The 13,868-nt window shown below is 40.8% G+C and overlaps 1 protein-coding gene across 2 annotated transcripts in view; it reads left to right on the top strand.

The window, feature by feature from the left end:
- The first annotated feature begins 901 nt into the window (after nt 1–901).
- URI1 (URI1 prefoldin like chaperone) overlaps nt 902–13,868 on the top strand; it is a 76,221-nt gene continuing 63,254 nt past the window's right edge. Inside the window, exon 1 of one of the 2 annotated variants that reach the window (XM_039466728.2) lies at nt 902–1,350. In XM_039466728.2, the coding sequence (XP_039322662.2) occupies nt 1,222–1,350 (129 nt within the window). In that variant the 5' untranslated portion in view covers nt 902–1,221. The remainder of the gene's footprint in view (nt 1,351–13,868) is intronic. The other variant, XM_039466729.2, reaches the window with a different exon arrangement.

The raw sequence follows: 13,868 nt of genomic DNA, 5'->3' as shown, positions 1-13,868 counted from the left end.
ATAAGAGGACGTGGGCACAGGAGTTCTTAAATAATTGTAACGGCCAGGCGTGGTGGCTCACACCTGTAATCAAGCCCAAACAGGAGGCTCGCTTGATGCCAAGACCAGCCTGGGCAACAGAGCGAGAACCCGCCTCTACAAAAGATAGAAAAATTAGCAGGGTGTGGTGGTGAGGGCCGGTGGTCTCAGCTACTCCTGAGGCTGAGATGAGAAGATCGCTTGAGTCTAGGAGTTCAAGGCTGCAGTAAGAAATGATAGCACTGCTGCACTCCAGCCTGGGTGACAGACAGAGATCCGTCTCTTAAAAAAGAAAAAAAAAAAAAGAGGAAAAGTGGGGGGAAAGTTATCCTTGAAAAATTCCTTAGTCCATTCATAGCAGCATATTAAAATTAGTACAGTAGCTTAATTTATATTACCGAAAATACAATGTGTACAGTAATTAATGCACATGCAAAATATAATTGTATATTTCAGTTCACTACAAAGGCACAGAAAAGAGTTGAATTTGCTAAAATTAAATGTGCTTATGAAACAGCTCTAGTATATGAATTAAGCTCCTAGATACAGAGGCAGCGCCAAACGACGGGGGAAGGAGATGGGGCACTCAAGGCGACACGCGGCTCTTGCTGCCGAGAGCTTCCTGCCGTGGAACTTCTCTAGAATGTAAGCTTTTTTTTTTCAAGGTTCCAAAGCCTATATTTGGTGCTTTCATATACGTAATTTCAAAAAAAAAAAAGAAAGAAAGAAATATCGGCATGGAACACAAGCTTGCGGATTACAAACGCCGGCCGCTGCCAGCCTCAGCCACGAGGTCCTCACCACGCGCACTCTCCTGGGGGCGGGGCCTGCGCGGGATGGGCGTGTCGGGGCGGGGCCTGCGCGCTAGCTTCCGGCGTGCCGCGCGGGGCGGGGCCTGTGGGGAGGCGCGGAGGAGGCGCGGTCGCCGCGGGACGCCTGGCAGGGCCCGCACCGGAGAGGCATCTCGGCAGCCGACGGTCGGCCTACTACCCGGAGCCCGCGGCGGGGCGGCGGCGGCATGCACGTGTGAGATGCGGCCGCGGGCGGCGCGGACGCGAACAGCGGCGGCGGGCGCGGCCTCTTGGGCGCGGGGCGCGCGGTGCCTGAGGGCGGGCGCGTGGGCGCTGGGCAGCCGCCGACCGCGCCGCCTGCGCAGGCGCTGGTTCAGGACTCACTCACCTAGCTGAGGCCCGCGGGCCCGTCATGGAGGCGCCCACCGTGGAGACGCCCTCCGACCCTCAGCCCCCCTCGGCCTCGGCCCCGGCCCCAGCCCCGGCCCCGGTTCCGCTGTGCGCCCCGGACGTGGCGCGGCTGCGCGAGGAGCAGGAAAAGGTAACTGGCAGCCCCGCGCCGCTTCCGCCTCCGCCCGCCGGGCCGCCCCTGCCTGTGCTCCGGGCCGCGGCCCCGCGTGGCCTGGGCCCAACCGCTCGGGTTCCCGGAGGAAACCGGGAGAAACTTTTGTCACGTGTTTCTGTTGTCTTTGTCTGCAGCCCTTTGACCTGGCAGCGGAGGGAGGGGTGTGGAGCCCATTCGCCTGCCCCGGCAAGGGGGCTTCAGAGCTGAAGGCGTGCAGCGGCGTGTGGGAATTTGGGGGCGGGGGCGGCACGCTGTCAACGGAAGCGTTCACCTTAATTTTTGTAGCTTGTAATGACCTAAACATGGCTTAAAATGTATACTGTTGTTTGCTTTTTATTTGTTTGCACGGAAAAGTTTTACTGCGTTTGTCATGATAATGCTTCCTGTGCAATATTTGGTTATTTAGTATTTATCACGATATAATGTCATTTAAACAAAATAGAGACATTCTCACTATGTTGCCCAGGCTGATCTAGAACTTCTGGCCTCAAGCGATCCTCCCCGCCGTGCCTCCCAAACTCTTGGGATTACAGGCTTGAGTCACCCGACCTGGCTCATTTTGACACATTTTAATTTCATCGTGTAGTAAATGGATTTTAAACTACTGATGAAGAGGGTACCAAGTCTGGTATTTCCTGGTGGGACTTTACATAAAGAACTGTTTTCAATTTTAAGAAACAGTTTTATTGTTAAATCCGACTTTTCTGTGGGCTCTGTGGTCTTTCAGATTGATTGTCCGCTGAAGTGTCTTGAAATTCTTACTTTTAAAGCAGTATTTAATTTGCTTAAAATATTTTGTCATCTTTTATGGAAGAGCATCATGGGCTATAAAGGGTTAGGAAGTTGCTTCAACATCATAAGCACTGTAAAAATTCTCAACTTTTTAATTGAACATTCCTGTATAAGAACGACTGTTCACATGGGTATAAAAATATGCACAGTTCAACTAGATGAGGGTTTTGATAGAACGTAAAAAATCCCCGTTTGCTTGGAAACCACTTGTTGGGATGAACTGCGGGAATCTTTACTTTGTTCTGGTTGGTTTATTTTGTGGGTCGGATTTTCATTTCTCAGTCCCTTTTTTCTAATAACGTAATTGTTGGGTTTGGAAGCCTATTTTCAGAATGAGAGTTTAAAAATCCAGTGGTCAGCGAGGTGACTTACACTTGTAATTCCAGCTGTTTGGGATGTCAAGGTCATCGAATCACTTGAGGCCAAAGAGTTCGAGACCAGCCTGGGCAACATAGGGAGACCCGCATATACAAAAGAAAAGAGCCCACAAAATTAGCCAGGCATGGTGGTGCACACCTGTAGTCTCATGTACTTGGGAGGCTCAGGTGGGAGGATCACTTGAGCCCAGGAGTTTGAGGCTGCAGTGGGCCGTGGTCATGCCACTGCACTCCACCCTGGGCGACAGAGTGAGACCCTGTCATAAAAAAAAATAAATAAAGTTAAAAATTAATTAGTTTGGCATCTTTAAATTATAAGACATTAATGCATTTTTTTAAGAGAAAAATTTTAGAAAAAGAAAGAAAAAACAGCGCCTTATGAAGTCTTACTCCTTTGGGCAAAACTTGGTATTTTTTGTTCTTTCAGAGAATGTGACACAGACCCTCAGGATGGTGTTTCTATTGCCTCTCCTCTGCTGCAGTTCGTTAATTTTACCTCCTGCTGACTTGATATAATTTCTGCCATTTGGCATGTTAAAAAGATATCCTTAGTTTTATTCTGATGTTAGTGTGACTGAAATGCAAAGGATACTTTTTGGGGTGCTCTGAACAGCTTTCTGGTATTGTGTTGAGTTACGGTGGAAGAGAGTAACTGCTTTTTCAGTTAGAGTCTCGTGGGAAACTGAATAACTTTCCTGTAGACATCGTGCTATCAAATTATTTTTCTGTGTTGTGTTAATGTTAGTTCGGCACACGAAATAGCCACGTGTATATCTGTCGTGGGTGTGTACAGTTATCCCCAGTTCAGGAAAAAGTGCGTCAGTATTTAATCTATCTTTAGTAGAAGCATCTGCTTCAGTGGACAGGAGACCCCGCAAGGCCACAAAATAAACTGGTTAGCTGGCTGCACTGTGATTATGGTGTAGTACAGGAAAACTACCCAGGAAATAGGCAGTGAAAATTTTTTTGTGAAGTACCTTATTTAGGCTTTAAAGCCAGCCCAGTTGTGGGAGTACCGTGAGTTCTAGTAAAGGAGAAGCATCGTGACATCCTGAGTGTAGAAGGGGAAAATATCGTAGTAGCTTTACGAGTTGCAACTTGGTATTCCTTTATGTAAGTTGAATCAAACATGCTTTTAAGCTCTTGGCCTTTCCTACCTGGGTTTCAGGAGACAGTTAAATTCTGCAGAAAATGATTTGAATGCCTATTCTCAGTTTCCCCTGGGAGGATACCTACCTAGTTGGCTTTAGATGCAGAAAGAGAAATGAGTTCCTTACATACTGTGGGTGCCTTAGGCTTAGAGCGTAATCTTCTCTGGGAGCCTTAATTGAGAGGGGCTGGTAGGTAATGTGGCTTAAATGTTGCTCATTAGTTTTGTTCTTGCTTGTTTTCCAAATTCAGCTAAGGAGTGTAACAAGTTTTACCCTGTTTTCTTTATTGCATAGTCTCTGGAGCATGGAATAAAAAGGAAAAAAAATTGCCAACCTGAGGAGGAGGACAGACAAGGGGCCTGAACAAGCCATGACCTCTAAGTGACAACATCTGTAGTCGGTGGCTGGGAGCACAAGTTTTAACATTGCTTTCACTTACAGAGTCAGTGATGAAGCATATCCAAAACAATTTGTTTTAGTTAAAATTTTGGTTTGTTTCTGTTTTGATCTCGCAAAAAACATGTAAGAAACATTCCTTGCAGCTTTGTTCATAATAGTGAGAAAAACTAAAAATCCAACATGAGGGGATTGGTTAAAAAAATTAGGAGCTATTATGTAGGCATTGAAAACTAGGACAGTGTGTATAGCGTGGTTCCAGTTATGTCTATGTAAATATTCACACATTTTATATAGGAAAACACCATTGTTTTAAAAGTACATAATTTTATTATTTTACTTAAAAGTTTGTAAAATTGGATGGGACTCCCCCCCACCCCAAAAGCTATTGATAAAATGTACTTTTAATTTTAAGAAAAATTTAAATGTTATTTTAATTGCAGAACACTTTCTGAGCCTGAAAAATGGCTCTTGGCTAGTTTGAACACCAGTTAGGCGGGTTTATTTCTTGGTTACTTCAGAGCTGATATATGTAATTTATTCAAATAACCATCTCTCTTTCCCCCTCCCCAAAGGTTTTTTTTTTTTTTTTTTTTTTTTTTTTGAGACGGAGTTTCGCCCTTGTTACCCAGGCTGGAGTGCAATGGCGCGATCTCGGCTCACCGCAACCTCTGCCCTCTGGGTTCAGGCAATTCTCCTGCCTCAGCCTCCTGAGTAGCTGGGATTACAGGCACGCGCCACCACGCCCAGCTAATTTTTGTATTTTTAGTAGAGATGGAGTTTCACCATGTTGACCAGGATGGTCTTGATCTCTTGACCTCGTGATCCACCCGCCTCGGCCTCCCAAAGTGCTGGGATTATAGGCGTGAGCCGCCGCGCCCGGCCAAAGGTTTTATTTAATCTTCATTTGTTACAAGATACAGGGAGAGGAGAGAAATTCAGATCATCCCCCTTTTTTCCTTTCCTTTTAACTATATCTGTTTTTACTAACAGCACTAAAACATCTGTTGGAAAAATGGAAGCTTAACCTGTCTAGACTGTGACCTGTGCCATAAAATGTATGGGCTAGGACTGGTGTGGAGTGTCTTGGGCTGTTTCCTTGCCCTCGTACTTCCTAAGATCTTGCTAAATCTGGTTTTAAGAATTGTATTATGTTGAAATTTTGGTTTCTTGGCTAAGGTGATGTTTTTGAGATACCTGTGTTGTTTTATCTCTAGATACTATTAGCTTTTATTAGCAGAACTACTGAGATTTTATTATAATATTTTAAAAAGTAGTATATCCAGTATTGTTTTTATAGGCTTATTTGCAGGGTAATAGTAAGATTAGAAAATTCATTTGGATAATATATTTATTATTGAGTGCCTCATGTGATTCTCACTTGGAATTTTGGAATAGCTTATACTTCCTGATACAGAGCCGTGGGGAATTAAATGCATTAAGAGTAAATATTTTAAATTCTTTATAAAGCAGAACAGCTAATTTAACTTAATGTAGGGTTTTCATATTTCTTGTGATAAACTAAACTGCACATAGTTTAAGGAACTGTCAGCCACGTAGGCCATGTAACAGCTGTTATTTCCAAGTCTAGAATCCATGCCATTGAATTTATGCAACAAATATTGAATGAATGTCTACTACATGCCAGGCGTGTTCTGCTGAGCGTGCAGTAATAAACAAAATACAGAAAGTCCTTGCTTTCATGGTTATACTCTCAGGGTAAAGGCATGCGGTTCCATAGCCATACTGTCGGTGTTTGGTAGGTAAGGCTAAGTAGAAAAACAGCACGGTAAGAGGCCTGTAGAGAGTGTGGGATGTGAGAGGAGGGGTGGCTGCTTCTGTAAACCATCAGAGAGGGCTTCTCCATTAGTTCCATTTGAGCAGAAACTTGAAATAAGTGGGGAGTGAGCTATGTGGATATGTGGAGGATATTTTGGAGAAGAGCTTTCTAGCCAATATTAGAGTAGTACCAGATCATTGTAAGAGTTTTGGTTTTTATGTTTGTGTGATGGGAAACCATTGGAATGTGTTTTGAGGCTGATCTTAAATTATATCAATTTGTCATGCGTATGTGAAGAAGTGGACAGATGGAATTACATTATAGGGAGCAATTCTGTGTGTGCCACGCATTGTGATAGATGTTTACAGATTCGATCTTAGAATTTTCATTAATGCTATTTATTTTTCAGATGCGCAATTTGGGTGGTTTCTAGTTTTTGCCTGGAACTTTCTCATGGAGCATTTGTGTCTTCAGTTCCACTTAAAATGCGTTTTCTAAGGTGGACCTTGGGAGCAGTGGACAGAAGTTCTCCCTACTTCAGTCTTTACCACCGTGTGTTTTTTCATATATGCTGGCCATTCTTGTGATGAACAATGAGGTTGATGACTTTTTCAAATGTTTATTGGCTACTTGGATTTTTGTGTGTGTGGTTTTTTTTGTGTGTGAAATACCTGCTCATCTCTTATCTATTTTCTCTGGGGTTGTTTGTTATATTCTAACTATTCTATATTCTAACTATCTCTTATCTATTTTCTCTGGGGTTGTTTGTTATATTCATAGCAGTGACTGCCTTTCCAATTATTGTTACGTTTCTTCCCTAGTCTGTGGCTTGACTTGGAGCACTTAGAATGGTGTCTGTCCTTTGACAAACATGCATTCTTAATTTTAACAATTTGTTTCCTTCATGGTTAGTGTTTTCTGTCCTGTTTTTAAGAGGTCTTTCTTACTATTCTTCCGAAGATATCCTCTTATATTGCATAATAGAAGCTTTATCGCTTTGCCTTTCATGTTGAGATTTACAATATACCTGGAATTGGCTTTGTATATGGAGGGGATTGAGGTCAGGTTTCATTTTTTACTGTATGGATACCTAGTTGCGCCATCAGCATTTATCGGAAAGAGTGTCAAGTTTTCGCTGCATTATCATCTTTGTCATAAATCAGGTGACTGTGTGAGTAGATCAGTTTCTTGACTGTGCTCTTGGCTTGTCTATTCTTGCAGCAAACCTATCCTGTCTAAATCATTATGACTTTCTAGGTTATCATGATACCTGGTAGTGTAATTTTAGTTGTGGTTCTTCAAGAGTGCCTTTATTTTATTCTTTCCAGTCCCTATGCTGTTTCTTTTTCTTGCCTTTGGTATTGGCCAGTTCAAATGGTGGTAGTGGGCCTCATGGGTCAACTTTTAAACATTTACCATTAAGTATGATATTTACTGTAATTTTCATATTTGTTTTTTATCATATTAAGGAAATCTCCTTATATTCCAAGTTTGCTATGAGTTTTTATGAGTGGGTGTTAAATTTTAGAAATTTTTTTCTAAGTTGATTAATTATAGGTAATGTGTTGAAAAGAGTGTATTTGTCTTTTCTCATGTTGAAGTTACTTATTTTTTAAGAAAGGCACAGTTGTAAGAATATGTGTGCTTGTATAGCCAAAGGCACATTCCATTTTGTATGCAGATAAGTTTTCAGAACTCATTACTTGTAAGTTTTATTTTATTTTAGATCAACTTCTTGTTGTTGGCACTTAATATTGTGCCGGTAATGTGCCATAAGAAGAGATACCTTTGGTTTTCATCCTTTGGAAGTTGTTGATAAACATAAAACAGTATTTCAAGAAGGAAAAAAACCATTTTCATTGGCTTAGGCTTCTCTAGATTGGAAGAAAAGATCCAGGCTTCTCTAGATTGGAACAAAAGATGGGAATGGTCCCAAAACACTGGGGGAAAGGGAGGAAGGTGGTGTGTGGAATCTGTGATTTGGCTGGTCGTGACTGCTTGATTCTGTTTTCCCACCTGTTGTGTTCATTTTGAGTTTAAAAACCTTTTAGCTTCTGTCACTTGCCTTAATCACCAGATTGATGATGTCTCGATCTTTCTAGTCTCTCATATGCAGCTTTTCCCGCTTAAACTACAACTGTTTATTTGAAAAATTGTAAAACTACAGGAAAGGTGAAAGAACAATGTGATGAACACCGTTGAATCAGTTAACATTTTGTCCCATTTTCTTTTCTCTTTATATATATTCTGCCCCCCACCCCGGCAGAACCATTCAGAAGTGAATTGCAGACATCATCGCATCTGTAATGCTGAAGCACGTAACATTTTACATCAAGGTCATTCTTCTACATAACAGTATATTTTTTCTTACCAAGGAAATTAACATTGACATGTACCATATTCACATTTTCTCAGTTTTTGTGAATATGCCTTTATAACTCTTTCAATCCAAGAGCCAGAGATTACCGTAGCCTTTGGCTATCTTATCTCCTTAATCTTTCATCTAGAATTATTCTCCGCCACCTTCTGTCTTTATGAAATAGACAATTTTGAAGCATTAGGTCAGGTTTCTTGTAGAATGTCCCACAATTTGGAGATGTTTAATGAATACAATCATGAAGAAACACACAATTTTGGCAAGATTGCTACATAGATAGCTGGTGGGTGGTACAAGCCCGTAGTCCCAGTTACTCCAAAAACTTCGAAAGCTGAGTCAGGAGGATTGCTTGAGTCCTAGAGGTGGAGTCCAGCCTGGACAACATAGTGGTAAGGTCCTGTCTCCAACACACACACACACACACACACACACACACACACACACACGTGCGTGCACGCTCGCATAGAAGATGACTTTTTATTGCATCATGTCAGGAGACACATAATGTCATTTTTGTCCCATTATTAGTGTTGCTAACCACTTGTTTAAGGTGACATCTGCCAAGTCTCTCCATCATAAAGATACTTTTAAATGACGTACTTGAAGACAGTGTAAATATTCTATTCCTCAAAAGCCTTGGACGATCCTTGCCTAAATCGGTTGTACCATTGGTGTTTGCACATCAGTGATTTTCTAACCATGTGTTTATTAGTTGATGTTTTTCAATAAATGAGAACTCTAGTGGGTCCCTCCCCTTTTTAGTTTCACAATAAATTCATTTTTTTATTGTTGTAAATTGACAGTGATATAATCTCTGTCATTATTTCTTTGATATTCAGATTGTTCTAAGTTTGGGCAATGGAAGCCCCTTCAAGCTGGCTTAAGCATGCATTCTTTGTTTTTATTTTTGAGACAGAGTTTCACTCTTGTTGCCCAGGCTAGAGTGCAGTGGCATGATCTTGGCTCACTGCAACCTCTGCCTCCTGGGTTCAAGCGATTCTCCTGCCTCAACCTCCCAGGTAGCTGGGATTACAGGCTGCCTGCCACCACACCTGGCTAATTTTTTTATTTTTAGTAGAGACAGGGTTTTACCATGTTGGTCAGGCTGGTCTTGAACTCCTGATCTCAGGTGATCCACCTGCCTTGGCCTCCTAAAGTGCTGGGATTACAGGTGTGAGCCACTGTGCCCAGTCTATGCATTCTTTTTTCATTATTTGATCATTACGTTGCTTTCTGGCACAAGATGTTCCAGGCTTGTCTGTACTTTGCCTTAGTCCTGAAATTGACTATTTCTTCAAAGAGTCTTATAAAATAAAAAACGCTTAGAAACCAAGATATGGACACAAGGAGTGCTGATTGCTGCTGAGGTGTTATTGCATCAAGTGGACAGTACTAAGGAAATATATTAACCTTCAGTATACCAGGAAAAGTAGTCATCACCATTTACCATCTAGGTCCAGTGTATCTGTTTTACTGTTTATATTTTTAACTAAATTTTGCAAATAATTTACAGGTCTAAAAATGAACAGTGGAAAACAATTTTATTGGAAAGTTTAATCAGAATTTAAACACAGCAGCTCTCTTTATATTAAGCAAATCTTGATGCACAAACATTATGAGAGATTTAAAAATACTGCCACATGTGAGAACAATGGGATTGTCTAGCTTCTTGTTGCAGATTATTGCATGGTGAAGTCCTTGTTGAGTGACCGACTGGATGGGAATATCCTGTTTCCTTTTTGTTCTTACAAGTATAGTGTTCACTCATTGATTCTTTAGTTTTCCTCATTCAAATCAGACAGCCTTTGTTTAACTTCGCTAAGTTCAGATGGGTGTAGTTTTCTTCCTCCATTGTCATGGTCTCTTCTAGGACTTACAGAGATAAGCCATTACAGAATCCCTGCTTTCAGAACCTATTTCTGGTATCTTCAGGGTTTTTTTCTCCTAGCCTCTGACCTGAAGAAGTTAAAAAACTTACAGGTGTAGAAGAGGAAATCGAATTTAGAGATCTTTTATTCTAGCAATCTTATTGTAGTAAACTAAATATACTTAATTTATTTGCCATTTAACAATTCTTTTGTGTATGCTTTTCAGTGACATTGATTATATTAACTGTTATGTAACCATCACTGTTCTTTCTAAAACTTTTATATCACCAGAGACAGAAACTCTGTACCCATTAAGCAGTAACTCTCCCATTCTCCCCTCCCTCACACCCCTAGTCAGTTAAGATTATACATTTTGTTGCTTGTGTTTTTGGTGTCATATCTAAGAATCCATTGCCAGATTCAAGGTCTTGAAGATTTATACCTACGTTTTCTTCTAGGAATTTCATGATTTTAGCTTTTATATTTTTAGGTCATTGATCCATTTTGAGTTTAATTTCTGTATATTCATTGATTGTTGATTTTTGAGAAAATTCATATAGGATATTGTCATCTGAAGACTCAATCTGAGATTTAATTTATGCTCTCATTTCACCATCATCATGAATGTCTTTCTGTGCTATCCAATGTGGTAGCCATTAACCACATGTGGCTATTATTCTTAAATTTAAAATTCAAATTAATTAAAATTAAGTAAAATAAAAATTCAGATTTTTGGTTACAATAGGCACATCTCAAGTGCTCATTAGTCACATTTGGCTATTGGCTGTTGTATCGGTCTGTGCTGATGAAGATTCTCATCATCAAAAATAAAAATTGGACTTCATTGGTTAAGAGTGCTGCTAGCTCTTTATATTCATACTCAGACTTGTTTAGTAATAGTGAAGTACCTTTCCATCACTTTTTTCCTCTTTCCATTATAGGCAGAAAATAAAAAATCTGAATTCTCAACTGTTTATTGAAAGCTAAAGGCAGACTACAAAGATGGTGTCTGTTATCATTTGTACTTTCTTGAAAGATGATGCAATACCCTAGGCAATGCAGTGAGAAAACAGAAGGATGATATTTTACTGTTGATTGCGTCGTCCTTCTAGGTGATTCCAGAATTCTTTCGTTTTCTCATTTTCTTACTATTTAGTTTTTTTTTTTTTTTTTTTTTTTTAACATAGTTAGGAATAGTTGATCGTAAAATAATTACTAAGGTGATGATTAAATGGCAAGATGCAGGAAAAATATAATCACTAGGATCCTGTAGTGTATCTTTGACTTACAAAGACACTGTACCCATATGGTAATTGCAAAATAAAATGAGGTTTTTTTTCTTAATAGGAATTAAAAAAAAAAAATTCCTTGGAAGGCCTCTAAGAGAGGATAAAAGTCATGGAATATTAATCCTTGCAAATAGTAGAACTACTCAAGAAAGAAACTAAAAATGTAAAACTGGGTTCAATGGACCCTGACTGTATACCCTGATACTTTGAATTCAAATCCATTACCACAAGATTCTTCTTAAACTTTCCCCAGTCTATATTTGAATATTTCCTTTAATAGTGAGAACCCGCCGGGCGCGGTGGCTCAAGCCTGTAATCCCAGCACTTTGGGAGGCCGAGGTGGGTGGATCACGAGGTCGAGAGATCGAGACCATCCTGGTCAGCATGGTGAAACCCCATCTCTACTAAAAATACAAAAAATGAGCTGGGCATGGTGGTGCGTGCCTGTAATCCCGGCTGCTCAGGAGGCTGAGGTAGGAGAATTGCCTGAACCCAGGAGGCGGAGGTTGCGGTGAGCCGAGATGGCGCCATTGCACTCCAGCCTGGGTAACAAGAGCGAAACCCCGCCTAAAAAAAAAAAAAAAAAAAAAATAGTGAGAACCCTGGTTTATTTATAAAAACCTCTGTATTTATTCATTTACTCTATCCTACAATATATACAAAATAGCTTCAGAATTACTGCATTAATACCACTGCCAGTAGCAAATCTGTCAAGTAAAGTTCAACATTTCTTTGCCGTTCCATTGACTTTTGTATAATTAATGCTTTTGGGGTGTACAGTTAGGGTACTGATCTCAAAAGTTAACTGAATATTTTTTTCTGTGAAGTTATAGCTTGGATTTTTATTTGTGTTAAACAAATGCTCTGAATGAAGAGACCCCCACCAAACAGGCTTTGTGTGAGCAATATGGTTGTTTTTTCACTTGGTGCTGGCGGGCTGAGTCTGGAAAGAGAGTCAGCAGAGGGCAGTGGGAAGAGGGCAGTGGGATGGGAGTTGGTTTTATAGGTTTGGGGTAGGCAGTGGAAAGTTACAAAGTTACAGTTTAGGGTGGTTTTTGCAAGCTGGGGAAGGGGTTGTAGGTACAATTGCCTTATCAGTTGAGGCAGGAATAAGGAACAATAGAGGAATGTCTCAAGTTAATTAGGTGCTCATTCTTCCCCTTTTCGTGGTCTTCCAGTTACTTCAGACTTTCTAGCTTTAGGAACTTAACTGGAGTGTCCCTCCAGTTTACAGAGGTTACCATGGTGTCCATGGCATGGTCAGTCAGCCTAAAAGACCTTACAATTTGTATTGAATCTTAATATTTGCTTTTTAATCTTTTCCACTTAATTGCATTTTATAAATACATGAAAACATTTACATGATTCAAAATCACAACTATATCCAAAGTTATCCCTACTGAGGTTATTCTGATTCATTCTCATTCCTGCTCTTACCTACTGTTGTCAACGTGTTTATAACATGGGGAAAAATCCACACCGAGACAATGGATCACTCAGCAAGGCTAGTTTACTTCCTGCAGGAAGGTGCAACTCGCTGGCAGTCTTGCCACAAGAGCACACCTGAACAAGGAGACAGGAGCATTTGCATAACCTGACACAATCGCCCTACTGCTGTGTCCAGTTTCCATTGAACGGGACCTCACATTCTATGCTTGACCTGATTGGCTAAAAACCTGGAAATTTTCTAAAGAAGTAAAGGCAGAGGAGAACAAAGAAAAAGAGTAACTCGAGGAATGCTTAGAGAAGTGATAAGGGGGGGGAATAAGCTATGACCTGAGACTTGTCTGGGCTTGCCTAGGTATGCCAAGGCAAATATCTAGCCTAAAGTGTAAGAACTAGGAATCTGGAATGCGCTTATTTCTTTGCTATAACTAATTGCTACTATAAGATTATTAGCAAAAACTTTAAAGCAAATTAACCCTTGAAGAAACTATCATTTATTTGTAATGATAAGAGGAAAGCTTTGAAGAGGAACCTTTTGTTTATTCTTATTTCCTACACCTACCCCTATGGATAACCTTTTTTTTTTTTGAGGTGGAGTTTCGCTCTTGTTGCCCAGCCTGGAGTGCAGTGGTGCAGCATTGGCTCACTGCAACCTCCGCCTCCCACATTCAAGCAGTTCTCCTGCCTCAGCCTTTCAAGTGCCTGGAGTACAGGTACCTGCCACCATGCCCAGCTAATTTTTAAAATATTTTTAGTAGAGATGGGTTTCACCATGTTCTCCAGGCTGGTTTCAAACATCTGCCCTTAAGCGATCTGCCCACCTCAGCTTCCCGAAGTGCTGAGATTACAGGCATGAGCCACTGCACCTGTACTAGATAACTGTTTTCATTCACTTTTGATCAGTCCTTCCTCTGTTCCTTCTTTAAAAGTAATTACATGTGGCTGGGTGTGGTGGCTCACGCTTGTAATCCTAGCACTTTGGGAGGCTGAGGTGGGTGGATCACGAGGTCAGGAGTTC

This window comes from Saimiri boliviensis, chromosome 14, assembly GCF_048565385.1.
Source record: "Saimiri boliviensis isolate mSaiBol1 chromosome 14, mSaiBol1.pri, whole genome shotgun sequence".
Lineage (NCBI taxonomy): Eukaryota > Metazoa > Chordata > Mammalia > Primates > Cebidae > Saimiri > Saimiri boliviensis.
This window is presented reverse-complemented; position numbering and strand designations above follow the sequence as displayed.